This window comes from Cyrtonyx montezumae, unplaced genomic scaffold, assembly GCF_038088225.1.
Source record: "Cyrtonyx montezumae isolate F1298 unplaced genomic scaffold, pur_monq_1.0 scaffold_2, whole genome shotgun sequence".
NCBI classification, from domain to species: Eukaryota; Metazoa; Chordata; class Aves; order Galliformes; family Odontophoridae; genus Cyrtonyx; species Cyrtonyx montezumae.
Window position 1 is genome coordinate 8,623,222 of NW_027071936.1, and position 23,953 is coordinate 8,647,174.

General features: G+C 42.0%; 1 protein-coding gene and 1 long non-coding RNA gene across 2 annotated transcripts in view; both read right to left on the reverse strand.

Moving 5' to 3' along the window:
• SLC7A11 (solute carrier family 7 member 11) overlaps window positions 1–6,645 on the reverse strand; it is a 55,402-nt gene extending 48,757 nt beyond the window's left edge. Inside the window, exons 1-2 of the mRNA XM_065736347.1 lie at window positions 5,549–6,645; window positions 3,223–3,349 (exon numbers count right to left, since the gene is read on the reverse strand). Coding sequence (XP_065592419.1) covers window positions 3,223–3,349; window positions 5,549–5,819 — 398 coding nt within the window. The 5' untranslated portion in view covers window positions 5,820–6,645. The remainder of the gene's footprint in view (window positions 1–3,222; window positions 3,350–5,548) is intronic.
• Window positions 6,646–19,882: 13,237 nt separating this feature from the next.
• LOC136048403 (uncharacterized) lies at window positions 19,883–23,718 on the reverse strand. Its single transcript, XR_010622169.1, has 3 exons — window positions 23,671–23,718; window positions 21,220–21,355; window positions 19,883–19,941 (listed from the first exon to the last, which is right to left on the reverse strand). It is a non-coding gene; the product is annotated as an uncharacterized LOC136048403 (long non-coding RNA).
• Window positions 23,719–23,953: the final 235 nt, after the last annotated feature.

Here is a 23,953-nt window from a genome sequence, read left to right on the forward strand (position 1 = left end):
ACAGTGTAAAAGATGAATGAAAATGGCATCTCCTAAAATGCAAACACTATTTAGAATGCGTGCCACTTCTACTGACAAACAGCTCCATGAGAGGGAAAATCCTCAGAGCACAGAAAGCCCCTTCTGTGCAACAGAGGCAGGCCAGCCTGTTGCCTTTCCCAGTCTGGTATTATATCCCTACAGCCTTTCTCTTTGAGGCAAGCTAAATATTTGCCAGAAGACTCCATGCTGATGCATGTTACCTTCCCCTGGACAGCTTGCAGGATCTCAGCTCCATCATATAGCAGCATGCAGCAAAAAGTAAGGGGCCTCAAGGGGATTTCTGGGTGAAACAAGAGTGCCTGCAAATTTGTTATGAAAAATCTACAGCATTTAATAAAACAATGCCTTAAGTACAGAATATACATCTCCCAACTGAATTTTAACTAAAATACAGTTGCTAAGAACAGCGTAAAAATTCTATAGAGAAGTTGTTATTCATTGGAATGCTAAAGGGATTTTCCACCTGAGAGTTTTGCCTTTGAACCAAAACGCACCACGACTCAACCAAAGCATCACACACTGCGTTGGATAAAACTGCAGGGAAAAAAGACCTGAAGCATCTTTGAAAGAGACTTTCTACATCAAGTGAAGGCAGACTTTATGGCTTGGGCACTTGTTTTACCATCCATTTGCTGCCTTTACCTACCTAACTGACATAGGAAGCTCACCAGCCTCCTGCTCTTACACTCTGCATCTGCACAGTTTGAACTGACCTAAATCAGATGCAAGAACAGATCTCTGGAGCTTTCCCTGGCTTCTCTCCTCAGTCACAGCTCCTTCCTCCAGAATCTGGATTTTTCCCTCTCATTTTAAGGAGGATCTAGCTCCACACCATTCTCTTTTAAAAACACAGCTCCTAAGATGATACCTTTAATAAATAGCTAGGTTTTTTTGACTTCCCACATGTGGAGAGATGCTGCTGGCAGTGCGCTCAGCCAGTCGAGGCAGAGACTGAGGGAAAGAGGCATTTTCCTTTAGACTGCAGTCACAAGGAGCAGCAGGCTCCTAACAGCTGTGCACTCACAAACGTACACAAAGCAAATTAGCAGCTTTCATTTAAGGGCGAAAAGAGAAAACCTGAAGAAGAAAGCCAGCGGGCAGAGGCAGACACAGGGCCTGCAGTGCCGTGTGAGTCACCTCGGCAGCACGCTCCTACCCAACCTGTGGGGAGCAACCACCAGATCCAAGTGCTGCAGACAATGCCTTCAGTCATTCTCACTTGTTTGAAAACCTGCCTTTTTTTTTTTTGTTGTTTTTTTCCTCCTGTTCTTAGGTACACAGTACACCCACAACCTGATTGTGAGAGAAAAAACGTTCCCACCTGTACTGGATGAGGAACGGTGCAGTGCACAGTGTTTCTACAGGCAATGCTGGCATGGTTTACCCAGTATAAAGGCAGAACTAAGCGTGTCCTACACCACAAAATAGTGGCTGTAAGTATATACGAGAAGAGGAAATGTTTATTTTGGTTGTGGGTGTGAAAATCCCGCACTCTGATTCAGAGGAAAAAATGGCTGAAGTGGGAAGTGTGTGTGCAGCTTGGCCCCCTGACAACACCAGTGCTGCTTGCCCAGCCCCTTTGGTAGCTGCTGCCAACTAATTTGCCAAGCCAGAGCCAGCCTCAAGACTGTGCCCAGAGTTTCGGCAGCGCCGCTCAGATCACAAGTTACAACACGTCTGTCTCCCTCGCTGCCTCTCAGGTTGGATGATTAAAGGACCCGCTGATGTTCTTTCCCATGCAAGATGATTATTTACTGGGTGTGGGGCAGAGTGCAGTGACTAAGAGTGTTTTGATGACACTCCTGGGATGCTGTCGTATGCACCAAAAAAAATGAAGAACAAAATAAAAAACTGAGGATTTTACAAGGTCTGGTTTGACGCAGGTACTCATGCCTAGGCTAACAGCATCCCCCCACCTAGTAGGGTACAGGTTAACAAGGGGATTTCTCACACGACTCCCCTTCCATGATTTGCTGTTGTGCAAGGCTATAACTACATTCACACCACTGTCTCCCTCGATGAAAACCGTAACTCCGCTTCCTCTTTCTGGTTTTCTTTTCAGAAAGCACCTAATATGATTAAGGCATCCACTCTTTCATCACATTTCATGGAGTTTATTCAAAGGTTATGTACGAGCGGGGAGGATGCGAGGGGCCATCTGAACATGCACAGTCATTTCCTCTGGAAATGAGATAAGGATTTATGGTTTCATAATGAATCAGCACTGTTAGTGCTTCTACACTCAACAGTCTATGCTAGAACTCGTCAATATTATGTAAACATAGCTGTGATTTGTGATGAGGCTTGAGCGTCCGTGACTCAGAAGATAAGGCAAAGGAGTGCTGATGGGCTTAGGGCAGGAACGGAGCATTCCTGAGTTTCTTTCATACAAATGAACTGCCCCTAATCCACATGCAACAAGCTCTCCACCTCCAGTAATACTGTAAAATAATATCAATTAAAAAAAAAGGGGGAGGGGGAACGTTTTACTGACAAAAAGATCCATTTATGTTATGAACACGTATTTGTTACGACCCAGTGATTGTGGATCTTCACATTGTAATTTCCCTATACAATGCTAAGGGCTGTATCAACCGCAAGCTCACGCATCACATCAGTACTTTGGGCATTTTAGATACCTAAGGACTTGACGTCGCTTTATTTGGCCAGCTTTCTGTAGTAGTTTTGCCAGCACACCGTGAAAACAAAAGATGGGGACCAGAATTGACATCTGGAGAAGACACAGTGCCCCCCAGATCTGAAATCTACTGGATGACAGCTGTGCCAGGTGTTAATCCTGTATCTGCAGACAACAGAGAACACTCCAAAAGCTAGCACCTAGGCTTAGAAAATGTAAAGGTGACTTTTCCACTATACTTCATGTAGATATGGGCATTAACATTAATGAATGTATTACACTTAACAAAACCAAAACAAGCTGCTGAATTTGTGTGACAGGCAGCTTTTGTAGAATCTTTTCTTTTTCCCCATACATACATGTGTGTCTTTTTGAATGTTTCAACAGTGAGAAGCAAAACAGCATTAAGTCGTCTGGAGGAGCCATTCTACAAACCTTAGCTGATAGATCAAGATATCTTTGACTTCTTTCGCACTCCACATAGTGGAGAGTTCTCATTGTGACTGAGAAGTGTTGTGCCACCAGAGAAGGAACGCACTTACCGAATAACGAGCAGTTCCACCCAGACTCTCACAAAAGCAGGCAGCGGGCCAAAGGCCTCCAGGATATACGTGTAGTGACCGCCAGATTTCTTAATGCACGTTCCCAGCTCAGCATAGCAGAGGGCACCTATGAGAAGGAAACCGAGGCATCACAAGAGATACCCAGAAACACCTTCCCAAACATCTGTCAGGTGAACAAATGAGCTGCTATGGTAACACAACAACTTCTGATATATATACTTCTTTTTTCAAGAAGGGTTAGATGTTTCATGTCATTCAGATGGACTTGCAATTAGCCAAGCTGTACATAAACCTGGTTTCACTTACGTGTAAGCCATGGCACAAGCTGTTTACAAGCAAGGTGCTTCCTTACTCACGCACACTGGCCTGGCATAAAGTGCTGCATCATGCCAACAGAGCAAAGCTTTCTAATACTCTGACACACGGTTGAGAGCACATATTGCCCGACACCATCCAGCCTCAGAAAACACACCTCATCCTTGGAGGAAAGCCCGAAAATGGCATTCCTCTTCCTCCTCAGTCAGGGGGAGGGCAAGCAACATTTGGAAGCAGGAACCACGGATGGAGGATTTTCCTCACCGGTACCCCAGCATCTTGCACACCAAACCAAGCCCTAACACTTTCCTACACATTACATCCTCATTCTTTTGCTTCGTTTGGGGATTAAACAAAAACATGACAGCTTTCATCCAATCATCTTCAGCTTTCCTGGAAATGTACTCAAAGAAATTCTTAGGGCTGCATTAAAAAAAAGAAAGTCTATTGTCAGGCTTCCTCTTTTCAACCCGCTCCAGCACAGTTCGGAATGAAACCAAACCATGTTTGGATACATATTACACAGACAGCCTCGGCAAGAGCCTAGGTGACCTTTGGATGAGGTCTTACTGTAATTAGGTCTTGTAGGAAATTAAATACATTAACGAAAACAATATTATGAAATAACAGATGAAGCAGGTCCATTTAGAGGAAAGAGGTAATATCTTTTACTGGACCAAATTGGACAGATCTCCACACGTTGAGATCTGGAAAATGCCCAGGAAAAACCATCTGATTTTTTTCCAGAGTTTACTTCACAGTCAGAAAACTACTACTGTTGAAGTTACAGCTGAATAGGTGATGCTTAAGGAAATTCTTGTTTTGACTACAGCTAAAGACCAGGGTCTCATGACAGGGTTACAAGTTGTATTTGAGGTGTTTCTTTACGAGGGAATTTTGGTTACAGGCAGGATTTGAACACTTGGATAACAGAACACGTTGCACATTGTGCCAACACAATTAACACTTGACCAGAATGGGTCCTAACTTTCTTGAATTGTCTGTTTGGCTTGGGTGGACTTAGCCTCCAAACACCCAGTGGTGCTTTTAAGCTCAGAGCCAAGTTCCACAGGGTGGCATTTACACATTCCACCTATCAGACAGACGTGTGTTAGCCCCTGTTTGTCCTCCCTACGTCGTGCCAGAAAACAAGTTGTCTCTGTTTCAAATAAAGCCAAAACTCATGTTAGTTCCTCTGCTTCTTTGAGATTAATTCATTAAGGAGGTCAATGGACCCTCTGTCCCTCAGAAGCCAGGGTGGGGTTTTCTACTCTGAATGGGGCTTTGTGTACAGAAGAAACCACGTGGCATTCTTCAGAATGTTATATTGTTAAAAAGAAACACAGCAAAATTAGTAACCAAAATTAGTAAAAACTGTCACAATTGGCAAGCCAGCAATAAAACTCATTTTACGCATTTGCTTCTGCTGCATTCATCCTTGCAACCCAAACTTTTCAAGGCACACTGCGAGCAGGGAATGAACTGAGAAGCAGTAACACGAGACAGGGGAGAGGAGCTGTTGGTGTTACTGCTCTGCTCCCTCTCACACCAACACAGATTACACCTGGTGGGAGTTATTCCCTGAGACCTTGACCGAGCCTCCAGGGAACCGAGCAAAGCTGCCTCAACACTGCCTCGCACACCAGCTGCCAGGGGCCTCACACGCAAGCCATGAGCTACTTCTTACAGGCAGAAGAACAGCATATTACGTACAGCACAGCTAACGACAGAAAGTGGGCACTTGCTTTTTCTTTAGGGACCCATGAGAAACAACCTGCGCTCACAGCTTGTGCTGACATGGTGCCGGGTGACAGCGATTGTAGACCGCTGTGCCTCACACACAGCTTATTGCAGAGCAGAAGCCTTCCGCAGCCCCATTGGTCCTCAGGCTCCATGCTGAGCCTTGATATCCAATGGAAAATCAGGCAAAAAATAGAAATAATCCGCCGGCTGCCCCTCCAGACCAATTGGAAACGTTGAGAAGACTTACCGAAGAGTGAGAGGATGCCACATGCTGTCCAGACTGTCAAGGACATGCCCACACTGCCCGTATTCTTCAGGATCCCCTTGGGTGAGATGAAGATGCCAGCCCCAATGATAGTGCCGATGATGATGGAGATCCCCCTCAGCAGTGTGACTTTCTTCTTCAGCACCACCTTCTCCTGAGGCTGCCCGCTGTCCATGGAGGACAACCTGCTGTTCGGCTGCCCCTGCAAGTAGCTCCCATTAGGCACTGTCATGACAGCAGCTTTCCTCACCATGCTCCCGTGCCACCAACGCGCCGATGGTGAGCGCAGCCAAAAAGTTCCCAGCAGCAACTCAAGGCTTTTTCCACTCTCAGCCTCCACTGTCTCTTATCTGCAGGGTTGCTCCTACATGCAGGTAGAGCTCTGCTCTGCCCTGCTGCCTGCCAGCGCTCGCAGCACCTGCACCCTCACCCTGCCCACAGGCACTGCCCTATCATTGGGAACCAGATCAGCTTCCGCGTGGACCTGTATTTAAGCTCTTGTCGGACCAAGTTACTCCTGCTGAATGATGATGCAAATTCTCCAGGTTTGCATCAGCCATTTGAGAAACCTCTGGCATTACTCAGCACTTTTTTTTTTTTTTCTTCTCAAAGCGTAGGGGCATGTTGCACAACCGACCTGAGCGTGGTAGGAGGAACAAAGCCCTCGCAGGAAACCCAGCCCATCGAGCTCAGCACATCGCCGCCGGCACCCCCAGACACGCTCCCCAATTTTTTACAGCAACTTGTGAGCAGAAACAAAAGCCTGCCGAAACACAAAGCGTGTCGGAGCGCGAGGGGGAAAGAAACCAAACAGGATACGTCAGCTCTGGGACTGATCCAGCTGCTTTTTCTCTCCGCTCTCTTAGCAAAAGTTCAGTGTGCGGAGCTGAACTCCTCGTCCTGCTGCAGCGGGTCAGCCTCTGCCTATCTGCGAGCTTATGGGGACTGCCTGCACCCACCCAGAGAACACACACGAGCTCCTGTTAGCCCGTGTTGCCTGGCAACATACCCAGATCAGACTCGTGGAAATCTAGGTTATTTCCCCAGAACAGTAATTTTCATACAGGCGGCATTTCTGGGATGTCAGTAGCAACTTGACAGTGACACTTCCCCTTCAGAAACACCATCCCTGTCTGCAGATGCCGTGTTCTGACAGGAGGAGAGCTCCAGGGAGTACACGCTCTCCAGCCACTGCAAATCCAAGTGCTCCCTCTCACAAAGCCCTTCAGAGCGGCTGGGCTGCTGGACCCTGCAAACTTCTGTTTCACTGCCCGATTCCTCAAACTCCAATGTGAGAAATTAAAATCCTAAAAAGAAGGACCCTCTCCTAAAGCAGAATGAAAATCACTAGCTTTCAAGCGCTTCTCATCTAATTAAGGGGCATGCAATACGTGCCAAAGGGAAAAATCCTGCCCAGCTTAACTTCTGCAGCTGCTCGTGGCTTCAAATCAGATCAGTGCACTGAGCGGTGATTCCTGGGGTTGCTAATTGGGACCCAGCATTGGGGTGGGGAAAGATAGCAGCAAAGCAGCATTTTATCATTTGAAATAGAGGCACTGAGCTCTGAGCACAACTGTGCTTTCTCATTTATTTGGGAAACAGGAGATTCTGGAGTACTAAAACACTGCAGCTGTAAAATTACAGTGATTTTAAAGCCTCGCGTTTCCAGTTATCACTCACCTGTAATAATTTGCACTGAGGTGAAACAAGGCATGCTAAAAGCTCATCTGGCTTAGATGCACACAGGTAAACACAGAAGGGATTTCAGCTTTAGACTATGCACTGGCACTGCCTGTTTCGTGAACACATCCTGCCCTGCTGCCTGCCCCAGCACCGCTCACACCTGACCCTGGGATGCACCTGCCCCCCATCATGCAGAGCTGTGGGGTGCAAACCAAGCTGACTCTCACAGTACTGGTCACACGTGAAGCCACGAGGAGGTGTCATACTACACAGAACTGTTTTCCCTTGGTGTACATCTGTTAGGCAATCCCTCAGCAAGATTATTAATGCCCGAAGTAAGCAACCAGATCAAACCAGGAAAAAGCATTAACCGCAGAAACTGGGGTGGGCTGGTGATCCTTATTCTCATTTCTGAAGGCTGCTTATAGAAGAGACACATGACATCTTGAAACATCTAGTAGTGTAATGTAATCATTCTTACCTAATGCTTACCCTCTACTTCAGTAGGAAGACAACTCCAGGATCACACCAAAGCTCAGCGGGCTCCCAGCTGATCCCCAGACAGCTCCCTGCCACACAGCCATCCACATCGGTACAAGTGCTGGGCAGTCAAATGGCTTCCTAATTTCATTTGATCCCTAGCCAGAAGAATGCAAAAATGTTCTGAATCCACATTTGCCCTTTGGATAACGCTAGTAACACTCCCCCACACAGGGAAAAAGGGAGCTCTCTGCTTCTGTGGGCATGCACAGCCTAAGACTATGCAGAATTCCCACCAAACTGTCTGAAGTGTGAATAATCAAGGAGGAATAGAGGCAGAAAACCCTTTTTCTGAACTACTGGCAGCTTGCTAGTGATCACGCTATTCACAGCTTCTCCAGCGGGCACTGCTGCGCACACCATTTCTCCATGCTATCCATTCATACCAAACAAGTTTCTGCATTCAAAGCTTGCTTCAAACTATCAGAAAAGAGAATAGTTATCTGGCGCTTGGGGATGGTTTGTGGTTTCCTCTGCGCCAAGAACACCCTGTGATACGCCGCACATCGCAGACCCGTTCCCATCACCTGCAGCCCAGCAGCAGCCATCGCAGAGCACGGGCTGCAGCACCATCCCTGTGCAACCACAGCATGACCACTCAAGTCTTTTTCACAGAGCTCTTCCAAAGGAGCACGGCTTAACCTGCCCGATGCTCCGAACAGCCCTCTTCTTCCATAAAAACCTGCGCTTGAAACAGAACAAAAAAGATAAAAGGTACCATTTTCTTCAGACCGATGAAATTATTGGAAGCACTGTTTCTAAATCCGATGGTCTGAAGATAAACCTTCAGCCCCTGATGGCAACCAGCACTGTGCACAGCTTTCTACTGTTACACTGTGCTTTCTTTCCCTCTCACTCCCACAACATTTTCTCCTGAGCAAACATTTTCAAAGATAACAGAGATCATTACTGTGAGATGGTTTCCTTCTGAACTGCACCATCAGCCCTGGGACAGCATTTCACAGGCTGAAAAGCCTTGATGCAGAGTGTGTACTAGCAGGGCTTGTGCCAGATTCCTGGACACTGCCAAAGCCAAACCTTGATGCTAAAGAAGATACAATGTGGGTATTTCCCCTGAGAAATGCTACCAAACACAAACACACACCCTAAAATTCAAGTCTGGACTTGAGTTTCAACTTCTTTTGAGGTGTAGCAAGCATGTTTTGATAATCCTTCCAGGCATTTGTATATCAGCTCATTGCATCAAGCAGCTCAAGAGTCACAAGTCAAGCCTCCAGGCCACACATTGCCACAGCCACCGGAGACGTGGAATAAAAGGAAGTATGGCGAGGCAAGGGAAACCCCAAACTTCTCCATGTGGGTGGCACAGCATAAAAACATTGTTTAGAAAACCAGGCTGTGTCTTCTCTGCATAATCCCAAACTTCTTGTGAGCCTCAGAAAGCAGCCCTGTAGAAAAGTGGTAGTCTGGTTTAAAAAGTCAAAGGAGGACAAATACCTACAAGTCTTTGTTTCACGTAGACTATCTAGCAGTAAAAAGCTGTGACTGGGGATTTTCTGTTTCTTTTGTAACGTTAAGAAAGTTTAATTAGTTCTGGGGGGAAAAAAATGTATATATATCTGTAAGCAATTTAAAAGCTTGGGTGTTATTGGGAATTAAATGGGAAAAGCATCATCATATACAGGAATCTCAGTAGATCAGGATGGGTTTTAATGTTATAAAGAAAACCTGGAACTGTAAGAAGATGGTGCTGTCTCTACTGCAAGCCAAAGTTTTAGTTAAAAAGGGAATAACAGATAAAGCTGGGGGATGGTATTTTGTAGTCAGTGTCACAAATTACTCAATTATTTTGCACCCCACTTTGTGCAGGACACAAAGAAGATACATAAAGAAAAAATAAAAGAAAAAGAAAAAAAAGGTGAAGGAATGAAATAATTCCCCATAGGTTCATAGGTATTAAAAATCAAACAAAAACCAAGAAGAAATCCAAAAGCAATTCAAATGGTATTTCATGAACTTTCAGTAAAAGACTTCCAACGAAACGCCTGTGCAGTCAGCAAACAGAAATCTGCTTCCAGATCTACAGTCTACAGACAATGATAGCAGTTTAGAATGCAAATACTTCTGAAAGATTCCATCTCCAATTCTAGGGCTGTTCAGCCTGCAGAAGAGAATGCTCATGAGATACAGACTCTTCAGTGGGGTCTGCTGTGATAGAACAAGGGGAAATGGTTTCAAATAAAAAGAGGGGAGATTTTGAATGGATGTAAGGAAGAGGGTTTTTTTTTGTTTTGTTTTTGTTTTTTTTACTATAAAGAGTGGTGAGGCACTGGAAGGGGTTGGCCAAAGAGGTGGTGTATGTCCCACCCCTGGAGACATTCAAGGGCAGGCTGGACCAGGCTCTGTAGGTGTCCCTGTTCATTGCAGGGGAGTTGAGCTAGATGACCTTTAAAGGACCCTTACAACTCAAAGGATTCTATGATTCAATTAGCTGATATCTGACTATCAATTTTCAGCTAGAAAATAAAATAAAAATAAAAATCCTTCCTGTATTCTTCACTACTAGAGCTTTATTTCCAGCTGTAACCAGGATAATTTCGTCTGAACAGTTCAAAATTTTAATGATTTTTTTTTAATGGACAAGAATCATTAATGCTGGGTGCCAAGCAAGAAAACATCAAACAAAAAAAGCCAGTTTTTACTGAAGCCCTACATACATGGATAAAGGATTGTTTTATACCATCTCATTTTTCATATTTGGAATCTAGGCAATTATAGCCTAAGAAATGCTGGACATAAATATCACTCTTAATTTTTCCATGTATGCATTTCTTGTTAGCGGAATGAGACAATTTTTCAGTCACTGTGCTATCCTTCCCTTGTTTTGAATGCACACACTGAAGCAACCTGTGGCTTTCAAGAAACAAGACTTTGTGGTAAATTTCTGTCAAAAATGCACAGATTCCTGGCACGAGTGCAAGTTTATTGTTGGTTTCAGGGAGCTTTTATCTGTGCTGGCTTAACCTATGCTGAATGTGTCAACAAAATTAATTGGCACTTCTGAAAAATTAGGATTTCTAAAACATAAAGACAGGTAATTATCACAGAAGGGGCTTTCTTTCCTAGTTTATTTCTCTGTTTTCTTGATGAGAATTCTTCACACTAGGTAAAAAGCTTATAAGGTGAAGAAATCATCTAACAGTTGCTTAGATTATCATACTGAGACTTGGTTGTTTAACTAATCCTTATTTGCTTTCACTGCATTTTTCATACAATTTATGCAGTATTACATACAGAAGAAATAGGAAGCTGGAGCACTTACCTTCCTCCTCTATTCGGACAGGTCCTGTGCTTCATGCAAATCACGTTCTTCCATGATGAGTCAAATCTTTCTGTGAAATCCTTTTAATGAGTTAATGATACTTATATCTAATCACAGGTGTGACAACAAAATTCAAGCCACTGAATCCTGTTACTAAAATAATCTGTACAAAATCTTGGAAAAAGGAGTTTTCAAAAATTTGAGCAAAATGTCAGTGTACTGACCACTCCATAGGGAAATCTTTCAGATCGCTTTTCTTAATCCAAACTCCAATTCCTTAAACTCACCCCAAAAGAAGGTCACTCTTCCTTCCTGTCAAGTTTAACGAGCTCATTCCCCTTCTGTTGCATACAGCTTAAGCTACATAGAGCATAGATTCAAAGTTATTTGATTTTTCTGAAACAGAAAACTCTTACCCAAGCACCCAAGAATAATTGTAATGGGATTTTTAGTTCCCTTCTCATTCCTCTCTCAATTGCCAGATGCAGCAATAGAATTGCATCTGTGGATTTCTCCTTTGGTTCATTTAATACAGCTTTTTGTCTGGAGACCAACCAAGTCCAGGCCACAACATCTTGTAGTTCATGAACACAATAAGCTCAGGCTCCAGTCAATAAATTGCCAAGTAGTTAGCACTTCTTTAACATCAGCAGCCATGTCACAATATGTGCATTAAGTGATAGACAAAATAGCCAAGGGCTGAAGCAGTGACAGGATTTACCAAGAGGAGGAATTAAGCAGAGAACAAGCAAAACCACTACTCAACTTGGGTGCACAGAAATGCTTTCCTGGCCGTTGGTGGTCAATCATTCACACCAGCGTCATAATTTAGCAATGAAATGTGGCCTATGGATCCTACAGGGAATTGTTTTATTGGCGTCTAAATGTGCACACTATGTCTTCTTGAAGTATTAAAAACTCCATCAGAAAGAGCAGCCGTTTGGAGCGCTGCCAAGGCAGTTCAGCAGTTTGTACTAGTGCTGCTCCATATATTATTCCTACATTTCAATAGAGAAGAGCATCTTAGTGCTGAGATCAGCTTCTGTTTCTTCTTTGAAAGCAGAGTTCCTCTTTTCCGCATTCACAATATACTCTTCAAAGGTACTGTCCATCCACGGAGGACTAGAAGAAAGTACTGAACAATGCTGTACTGTAAATCACATAAATACTTGTTAAAGTATCACAGAAACTTAAGCTGGGGGAAGCCTGGCCTTCTCCTGTATCAGTTTTTGTCTAGGTTATATAATGCGGACTATTTTCATGCTTAATTTAAAAAAATGGGAATAAATATTTATTTGACAGGAATGCAGTCTAAGCAGAAACATCAAGCTAATCATTTGAAGATATTATTTACTTGTAATTAACTTTGATTTATTAAATTCCTTCAAAGAAACTAGGGAAAGTGCAGTATCTCACTTTGGCTTTCTTGAAAACCATATAGATTTAAAGACATCCTCATATACTACGGTAACAAGTTTGGCATGCCTGGGGCATTTTTGCCACTTGTTGTTCCTTTATTTTCATTTTCCTTCTTTATTTCTCACCTTTTCTCTCACTTTAAGTACACTCTATAAATTCTGAGCTGAATGGGAGCCATTCAGAAATTTCTTTCGTTTTTACATACTTCTCCATGCCTGTTTCTAGGGCAAAGACTGAATCTCAGTGAACAAAGTCTCATTCACTCTTTGATCTTGGCATCCATCATGGTTGCAGATAGTTTATTAAACCTGCATCAAGCAAACAAACAGCTTATCTCAGGACTATTTTACTGTCCTGCTTGCACCTCAGGCTATTTCAGCACTGCTCATTTGAGGAGGACTTGACCAACCTGCTCTGAGCCAGTCTCATTGTGCTGGTGTTCTTTCCCCCACCTTCTTTTTTTCTCCCAGCTTCCTCCTCCAGCCCAGCCCTGCACAGGAAGACAACGAGCAACAGTACTGATAGCACTCTCACTTAAACAGGTTAACGACCACAAATCTGTCTCAAACTGGGAGGATGAAAGGACTGATAGCAGAGACCTGGTTCAGCAGCTAAAGCACCTAAAAACAAAGTATGACTGTGAATCCATTTATCTTACTCCATAAACAGTGAACAGCCCAAGAGCTCTTTGAGCTTTCCAACATAGCAGCAGGGTTGCAAGACAGAATCTCACATCAAGTAGGGACGCCTCTCGAGGTCATGCAGAGATCCTTTACACCTGGATGACAAGATGCCCTGTCAGTGCAGATCCTCTGTATGTGACTAATAGTTTCTTTAAAGCTTCGCTAGCTTCCTTAAGACTGTATCTTAGAGTCACTGTAAACTTTGTTAGCTTTGCTAAAAACATATTTTAGACTGACTGTGCACATATGATCTCTTAGGCTGGGACTAGGAGCAGATCCAGCTGCACTCAGGCTTCTTCCCTGTGTGGTTCAAGGATTTCAGAAAGCAAGCGGTTCTACTTTGAACATCATGACTCAGTGGGAGGGTCTCCTGTATGTGAGTACTTTACTCTGAAGTCTGTAGGGTAAATAATCAAGCGCATCCAGCCATCCCAAATCCTGTTAAGTCACTGTTAAATCACTACATTATAACTCTATTGTACCAGTAAATATAGTCCTGCTTCTCTCTTATGAGTCAAGAGTATAATGTAGTTGTTTCCATCTATGACACTTGTGCATCCATACTAGTGCACAGTCAAGCAGAAACCTCAGTGGAGAAACAGCCATTACCAGGGTGCTAGCCATTTCTTAACCTAGTATGAAGGCTGCCACATCTGCTCCAGTGCAGACTCAACCATACTAGCTTAAGCCACTGGTGGCAAACTTCTTCCTCTCCATCCAGTGGCCTCATTTTCTGAGGAAACTGAGCTAGCAGGCTGAAAGGTTTGTGGATGAAGACTAAATAAAGTCTTGGGCTCAGACCTTGGCACACATAGCATGTAGATCCTTGTAGCTCTATCATAAACTATCAGTGTCCTTCACTGCTTCATCTTCTCTGTGATTCTTCCACAGGCACCATCCTCACTCACTAATAAAAGAAAATATGATTTTTTTTTAATATGCCTCACTATCAATACCAACTCTTACAAGACATAAACTCTCAAAGCATTTTTGGCCTGGGCTGTGAGCATGCAATTAGAGCAGCTGGCTGGCGGAGGTCATTCTCCTGGTAATGGCAAATGAGAGGTGTGCCCAAGCTCAGCAGGTCCTTCTCCAAATAGAAAAGGCTTCACTGCTCCTTTATCACTGTGAAAAAACAGAAGAGGCACTACTAGTCAAAACACCAAAAAAGTGCCAACGGATCTTGATGCCAGAAAGGAATAGCTTTGATGAACTGTCCTCTTTGTACAGACCGCCTGGGTAAGCTGTACAGAATAGAGGATACCTTTGTGACCCACAGTGCAAAAGGACTGGAAGGTCAAAGTGGTAAATGATTTTACTTAACGGAATGTATTTGGCTTTATATTTCTAATATTACTTCCATAGACAAAAGTTATTCTGAGCACACGGGGTGACAAAATAGGAGTCCAATCTCTTGACAATTGCTCTGTCAGAGACCTGGAAATGAGAAATGATGCTCTGAGAAACCATTCATCTTCCTAACTCTCCTTTAATCTCCTCCAGTCCAGTTTTTCTGGATGAGTTCCAAGTCTCCAGCCTTCTGCATGACACACGAAACTAGGTATTTGGGAACCAACACAGGACAGACACAGTGACTGGTGAGTCTCTCCAAGATATGGGAGAGCTTTTTACATGTCCTGTTTTAATTGTATCTGTTGAGATTATCCTACCCCAGCCTAAGATATCCACATAAAACATCCTTTTAAACATCAGGATATCCTCGTAAGTGAATCCATCTTTTTCAATCTGAAAATGAATTAATCTTCCCACTCCAAAGAGTCCAACACATCATCCACTCACAGTGCATCTTCTGTTCAGTTAAACAAATAATACAAATGCAGTTTTCAATCGTTAAGGTAAAGGCCAAAGCAAAAATTCCCAGCCTTACATACACCCAGGGTAGAACTTTTTACATCAACTCTAACCCTGTGCTGAGTACAACAAACACAGATGACTCAAAATCCCACTATGTCTTCTCAGAAAGCAAGCTGCAACTCCTCAGGGCAAAACACCTGCATATTTGTATTTCCTCTTGCGTGACCTTGCACATACTTCCTCTTCCCCACTTCTGATAATTAGTAACAGACCTGGGAGAGCAGAGAGGAAGGTGAAGAGAGAAAAAGAAAATCCGGAATTGTTCCAATCTCTGGTTTGAAAAAAAAAAATGTTTTCTTCTTAATTCTGGTGGCAAAGTTTGCATCAGTTTTCTTGCATTCCATAGCTGTAGCTATCACCAACCTCGTTTATAAGGGAAAACTGTCAGAGTATGCAAAAGTAATTCCAAAGCTAAAAGGCAGGAATGCTTCTGCCTCTGTCTTCTGGATTTTCATGTCTGCTGGCAGTTTCTGTAATTGAAGCAGCAGATTCAAACCTCAGCGCCACAAAATATATAATGAGGTGTAACAGTACAAAAGTTTATTAGGTTAAAAGGAAACCTGCAACTATTTTGTTCAGCAAATATAGGCTGAAAGTAAAAATAATACTGTGGGAACAAAAATAAATATGTATTAGTTTGTTTTTCTGCTTGCAAATAAACATCCAGGTGCATAGGAAACTGCATATTTCAGCTCATCAGGGAGTATGCCAGGGTAGATGAAAGGACTTTTGGCTCCTTCCTCTCTAACCAGTTGACAGGCTGGTCTCTGAATTTTAACAGAGCCTAGGGAAAATATAGTTTTGTTCCTGTTCAGATATGAAGAGAGCCAGTCACACCCAAAGCACTGCTGTAAGGACTGCAAGAAATAGCACCAAAATGGCAGGCAGGCAGGCAGGCATCAGCACAACCCCAGCATCATCAGTGCAGAAGTAAAACCCATATCTGTGTGATTACTTGTGGCAGAGCCTATCAGCTTCAGGTCCAGAATCTGCCCCTGAAAATAAATATAAATTGGTCTGATTGTGCGGGAAGTACCCAGGGCAAACATTTTCAATTGCCTCTTTGAGCAAATTGAATTGTGCCTATTGGCAGTATCTATCACCTCAAGAAAGGGATGCTTCTTTCGTCCAGACAAGACAGATGTGCAGTTTAAACCTCTCAGTTACCAAAATGTCCGTCCTATCTGGCTGCCAGGCAAACTAGTCAGCTTTGCATGAGAAACTGAGAATATGAATCTCTGTACAATCTCTCTGGTATTTAAAATAATAAAATTCAGCTTCCATTTACAAATATGCTGAGCAGATAGCCAGGTTTTGCTTAACTTTACCTGCATGCCCTCTCTGCTACCAAACTCTTCTTCAAATCCAAAATTACAGAAATTTACTTGCACTTGGGGCTCTTTGATATATTTATTTTGGTTATTTTTCTGTTCATCAGATTTTTATCCTTTAGAGTCCAACACCATCCTGAAGAGGAAAACATTATAAACAGATTACGAGCAGCATGCATTCAAATAAATTACATGTTTAAATGTGTCAGTTAAATTATAATGCTCAATTAGACAGCCAATTATGTTGAAAATGCAGTTGTGTGCATAAATTGATGGCCACTCCCCAAGCCTGCCTGGCTGCTTGCATTCATACACTGTCCCTTTTTTCTAGGTTTTATCTTTCAAATATCACCTGGTGGAAGGTTTATTTAAGTGCAGTCAAATGCTGTTCCACTGTTACTTCACTTAAAAAAAAAATCATTTAAATCCTATTCAGCATTCCCACTGAGCTGTTCTACCTGCTGTCAGAACTTTAGGGCCAGTAGGATAAGCTCTGTGGGGCAGGTGCCCAGACTTGTAGGGGTCACATTCCCTAAGGGCCTTCCCTCTGTCCATGACTTCTCATTTTTAATTACCCTCACCACATCATTTTAAAACCGTACAATCCATTTGTTTTTAATTTACACGCACATGTGAATTTTACAGTGACCTTTTGAGTTAACAAAGAAATGAAACCATAACAGCAACATTTATGTTTATAAAGCATAGTGTTAAAATTGCTGCTGCGCTCATTAATACTAGATGGGACCTGGAAGCCACGTAGGAGAAAGACTGTAAGAGTAAATGAATCAAAATTTGATTTAAGGGTAACACCATGTATGAAAAAACAGATCCACATATGTATTTGACATATCATCCCACAGTCATTATGCAAGAGAGCCCTTTTAAGATATATTGTCCCTGATTCGCCCTTCATTTAATTTTTTTTTAAGTGTACCATGTATCTTAGCATCCAAACTAACTGAAGCATTTACACGGCAAAATCCAAGCTCTCATAAAGGATGACTTCTGCAAACAGCTGAATGACTTGTTAGATATTTCGAGACTGTGACATCTCATTTCTTACAATACGAAAGGGATCATTAGTAAAGTTCATCAGCATGCTCACGTTCGAAATTTCAGCAAAATAAAGACAGCATGATACTAACAAAGAGAAAAATCAACTCTACTCTGCAGTTCGGCATACCAGTAGCACTTTAGTCAGCTCTGCTAGTCAGTTCTTATGCTTACATGACACAGAAAAAAATTAAAACAAACAAAAAAAATCAAACACCATAAGCCTGAACATTTTCTTGTTTGTTCTTTCTTCTGAATGGCCAAGAATACACGTTACATTTTAAGGTCTGAAAATGTTATGATAGAGTTTCTCCACGCTGACAAGCCATATACGCCAGGATTATCTGTAAAACTGCTCTCAGTTAGTCTATATTTCATGATAATCCATGTAAGAGACCTGCCAGTAGAGAAAAAAAAAAAAACAACAACAAAAATATCCCCGTCTGTAGGTCTGAGCCTACGTGGCAGCAAAACTGAGCTTCTTGCAATATCAAAATCAACCTGGATAAGTACTGCAAATGATATATGAGCCATGGCCTTGACAATACAAGAGACAAAAAAGATCTATCGTACTCTGCCTTTTTTTATTTATGACCTGTGTGGTCATTCAAGAAGGAAAGAACCCATAATTATGCTCTCAGGCAGCTCCTCTGAAATATCTCTGAAATCAGGGAATTCCAGGCTGCGTTTTTATGGCACACACTAAAAATTATCAAATTGCACTTTGAAAATAAAAATCCCTCTTAAGCCTTCTTCCAGAAATTCTTGTTGAAATCCACGTATCAGTTTCTGACATGTCACTTTCAACCACTAGCCATGGCACAACAGGCCATTGGAAATGCATAGAAATGGGGTTTGTACTTATCATTCAGCTCTAGGCCTCTGAGCAGTGCTGGCCTGCCAAGGCACAGAGTGACACCAAGAGGGGATACAAACTGCTTAAAGATTTTTAAAGGTTCTTATAACTGTCACTAAGCTCGGTGCTCCACAACAGATTGAAAAATGTGAGAGGCTTTCCAGCTGAAGTCACGTGGGTGTTAAAGAGGATTAACATGAACTGCCAACTAGCAATTGCCAATTTCTTTCTTTCTAGTTTTTTAATCCTCCTTTCTTTATATCTTGCAATAAAACATTTCTTGCCTCCTATTCTATATATTTTCCCCTCTTGGAATAATGCATAAAGGAAGCTGGAAGTCGTTTAATAGATGCATCTAGCACAACGAAATTCTGCGCTATAGACTCTGCAGTAAATCGCACTCAAAGCAGAGAGTATTAAATCACAGAACTACTGGAACAACTCAGGGTCAAAACTGCTCATTTACACAATTCAGCTGCTGTATGCTTATCTCTGCATTCTCACCAGCCCCCAGCGAGTACATCAACAAAACCTGTTCAGTCAGAAAAACACCTTTTGGTTTGCATCCAAAGCCACTTCAGACAGAAATAGAATAGAAATGTTTTGGATGAATCAAACCAAACTGCAGTCCTCACAGAGCAGAGCAGTCTTCACAGGGTGACACCTCCTCAGAAGGAGAAGGGAGGTTGTGCCACCTCGTCCCAACAGCTGGACAGCTTTCACCTTCACTTACACCTTTGAAACGTGAGTGAGACCATGGCTCGGTCCAGTCCTATAAACATCATTCAAACACAGCACAGTGGCAAAAAATAAGTCCAGAGAACTGTAGTTAATACTGAGCCAATATTATTCATCATTCCCCTCTAGGAACATTTCTTTTGACAACAAACAAGCTGTTTTTCATTACCTCCTTAACTGTTTTTCACCAGCTTAAGGCCACCCAACTCACTGGGTCTCCCAAGAGCTGCTACAGCTGCAGGTCCAGGAGATGCATCTGAATTTTCATGGCCTCCCACGTGAATTTGCATGAGCACATTTCAGACCTCCTTCCACTCTGGAGAAAAAAGGCACCTTCTTTACTTTTGTCTGAAATTTTTCCCACAACAATTGTCCTCTTGAAATTCTTCCAGATTCACTTTAGGGTGAATTTTTCAAGGTTGTACCTTTCAACATCTTTAAGGAAATAGATTAAAAAAGCAAACAAACAATCACAATGAACCCTGATCTTCCTAATTTCCAACAAAGGATTGTATTTTCCATTAAGGTTGTTGAATATAATTCAGAAGAGCAATTTGGCAATGATATGCACTTAAACCTTTCAACATTTCTCTTTTAAATTCCTTGGGAAGTAGTGGTCAGATTTAAATGCCAAGATGAGGAAGATAAATTTCTGAATGAGACCTCTGAGAGACAGGTTAGAGTGAATTTTAACTATTACATCGAGTGTTCTCCTGGTGGAAAAAAAGCCAAAGGTAAAGTAGACCCCTGGCTCTCTTACATTGTTCATTTAGGTCAGAAACCTTTGTAACACTTAAATATTTTAAACTAATTCCCCCAGAAAAATGTCATATGATTTCTACTCACCCCTTTTTTTTTTTTTTTTTTTAGTAAAACTTCCTCAAGGTACAAATAGGCTGAGCCAGTATGAGCTGCAGTGGGGAAGAAGTGAATCATCAGTATGGTGAGAGATCAGGCTACACCATACTGCTGATGCTCCAGTGCAGCACCCTTCCTCTTGTGTCCTATTGTGAGTGATATTAACCTGATGTGAGCCAACCCCCCTCTCAGCGATGGCCCAAAAATGGGGTAATTTTAGATGTCAGAATAATATAAGAACGATAATTTTCCATCATAGTTGTTTTATTTCTTGTAATTCATATATTCTTTGTTTGATTATCTTAAACCAGATAATCTATGTATCAGAGTTAAACAAGGACAAAATACCCTTCAAGAGATACCTGTTACTCGTGTTTAATGCATTAACTAGAATGCTATTCAGGTCTCTGAGAGATCTTTAGCTCCTGCTTATTTGGGTAGAGGTTTCTAAACATAAGGACAATGCAAACCCTATAGTATAAACCACTTCACTGCAAAATTAACTCTACCAGCTGGCAGTAGCAATCAGGATCACCATCGGTTCATATATCACACTACAGAAGCAGCACAGAATTGTAAAGGAAGCAATTGTGCACATTTACTTTTTGCACAGCAATGCAGAAAGAAATGCACAGCCAAGTCAATGTGATTTAACTGCACGTATCCTCAAATCTCATCCAATGACAATCACTGACCTACCTCAGCATCTAATCACAGAGACACGGACAGTACTGATCATTTTATCTTTACATGGCTAACAAGTGATTTCCATTACTTTAAAGAGCAAGCAGTCCACCTTCTTTTGTCTCTTGTGTGCAGTATGCCCATTATCAATACAAAATTTGCTCTTTCATACCTTTCATCATAATCTTGTGCTTTTGATATCACTGTTTGCTATGAAAATCATTACAGATTAGTGAATTAAAAACATCAAATTGAGCTTTTTGCTTATGTTAGAGTACACCAAGTTTTCTAACGTAGGTTTAGGTAACTTTTGCAAATTTTTCCCCCCTGTGAGTAATGAACAAAAGGGATTTTTTCACACTTTTTCAACCATGAGAACAATTCATAGCCTCCAAATGACTGTTGACAACGGGTCCTGAGAATTCTGTTTTCACCATCAGTGTACACTCACACTTCCCCTTTCTTGTATCCACAACTAATGTCACAGGTCTCACTGCCTATCCAATGACTCCTATGCTTAACTTTAATTCGATTCTGTAAGATCTACATTGTATGATTCTGTGATAAACAGTCATATTTCAGTGGAATTTAGGCTGTAAGCCTTTCAATGCATGGTTTGGGTCTCCAGTTTACACATGGACACCTACCTACACAACAGAAATGCCTCCAACTGCTTGAACAGGGCGAGGCACGGGCATCTTCTCACCTGGGATATTCACACTTCTGTGGCTGCTCTGGTTCCACCATCCACACCAGTTCATTTTAGTCAGGCACTTCTCCAGCCTGCAGTAAGAACACATCAACGGACACAATCCACTCTCAAAACTCAGCTGGACCCATCATAATGGAAATAAAGTGACATGGTACAACATGCTGCTTCTTCCAGTTTTGCTGTTAGACCAGAACCAGACTTCCTCATAGCATGTGAACCTGAACAAGAATATCTTTGCTTTGGCAGAACTGAAGCATTCAGTTGCATGAAGACGAGTGGCTACCAAAGCACTTGCTAGTCTCTGTTTCTTCTCTAAATATTGTTAGATGTGCAAAAATGCCTCTTTAGACTGTTGTAATTCCTGTACTTACTTAAGGACACTGTACAACAAGGTTTTCCATCACAACTACATCAGCTGGCACTGGAAGGTAGAATAAATCACTGTCAGCCCAAACAAAGATAGCAAATTCCCTGGCATAGAAATAGATTCACTAACAGCTGAGTAGTTTTGCAAGCTTAGCTTATGTCATTTGTCATTTTTTGTACAATGCAAACACTCTGCACCTCTGCTAGGTAGCTTTCTCCACCTTGACTATGTTAACACTGTGACATATGCTACCGCACGTTACCATAGCTATTCTAGTGCTGGCAAGGTCAACAGGAACACTGAGCATCTCCAACATTTCTTTTCATTTGTATCTTTTCCAGGGGGAACAGAAACCCTGTCTGGAGCAGGTGGATTCATTACAATATTTCTCTTAACTTCTTTCAGGAATGGGTCATCAGAGACAGACAGAGGTTAGCCTGGGCTCATAAAAAGATACAGAACACGCAGAGCGTGCTGCAAGAACTGTCTCATATTCACCCCTTGCCCTGTTCTAAGTTAATATGAAAACTATGCATGATTAATCTTTTAAAAATTGGAAAAGATGATGCCTAAGGCATCTCTAATCAACTTGCTTGGTGAAGTACATACAGTTCTGCTGTAGTTCTGCACAGCAAATAAGCTACATAGAATTTTAATACAGCAATTACCGCCTGCCACTTCAAGATAATGATTACTTACCAACCCATTTAAGATGTGAGTGTATGTGCATCAGCAAGAAGGATAAATTACGGGCTCCTTCAGCTAAGGAGGCAGCAGACTGAGGTTTTTATCAGAGAGACTACCCCACAGCACTCCAGCAGGGTGAAAGGAACCATCCAGGTGAGGTAAATTTACAGCAGACCATATCTGCTACCATACCCCTCTGAAATGCTCCAGGGTCAAATACTGGCAGCATCATAAAAACAAGGTAACAGGACCACCCATCCACGTTACAACTCCTAGCATTAAAACAAAGCCAGCAGTACACCAAATAGCCCTGAACAGACACGTTTGGGGTCAGAAAAAAAAACCAAAACACTGATAAATGAGGAAACAGCAGTAGAATAAGTGAGAAAAGGGGTGGTGAGTACACTCCTGCTCCAATAGGAACATTAAAAAACAGTTTAAAAAAAAAGGCATGATGTCCCACTCACTTGTCTCTCTGACCTGTCCCTGAGCTTCTCTGCTTTTCAGATACATCCATATAATCCTTCTGGGCCATAAAAGGCTCTCACAACAAAAGGTGGTGTAGTTCCTCTGCTTATCTAGCATTACACAGCCCAGCTTTAAACCAAGTGCAGCCAGATGGAGAGTCAGAGGTCACTGGTTATTTTTAAGCTCCATCTATCTAGGAAAAGCTTTTCCCATGGACGTTAACTATCAGTTAAGTAATTGTGTGTACTCTATTGAACGTCAAGATATTATTGTGCTAGGTCCAAGCTTCTCTCTAGCAACACAAAAATAATGCAATGTAATATGATGACATGGAGATGGTAAAAATTTTGGAGAATCTTGTTTGGGGCAGAAAAATGCAAGAAATTGCCCTTGGAGAGCAAAAATATATATTATTGCCCAGGTAAGCACGGCTGTGCACAGCTGGCTCATACTTGGGCCTAGCAGACCCTGGAAACATAAAAAGAAATACAGAAGAAACAAATTATTACTGCCTCCACCCACAGAAGCAGTCAGCTTTGAAAAACAGCCCAGCTTTGTAATGAATTTCACAACAGTGCATAAAGTTATTCAGAAATATGAGAGGTGACAGTGAGAAGCATTGTAATGCATCAGACAGCTATGGAATTCCTCACCACTGTGGGCAGATGCTGAGATAAATTTCTTGTCATTAGTCTTCTCTGAATTTTGTTTTTAGAGAAGGAACCCAATGTGTGCACACAATTTTACCAAGATGATTGATAAGTATTGTATATAGCATATTATAATCATAAATATATATCTTACACTTTTTAAGATTAGCGGGATAATAACCATTTTGTCTAAAGATAACCTGAAAACACTCACGCTATAATTTTCAGTAGAAATCTCTGAGCATGAGATTTGTCCCTCTCCTTCAGACAACTCCAAAATATCTGTAAAAGAAGAGATTCAGTTTTTTAAAAAAGATTTTTTATGAAAGCTTCACATTCAGTGCAATCAAGAGAATTCAGTAATAAGTAAAGAAATTTAAAGTTATATTACAGATTAAATACTGAAAGACAGCACTTTCTCAGGCAGAAGATTGCTGAGTTACAAAACAAGAAATCTTAGCAACTCTGATCTAGTTTGCTTTGTTTATCAGCAAAGC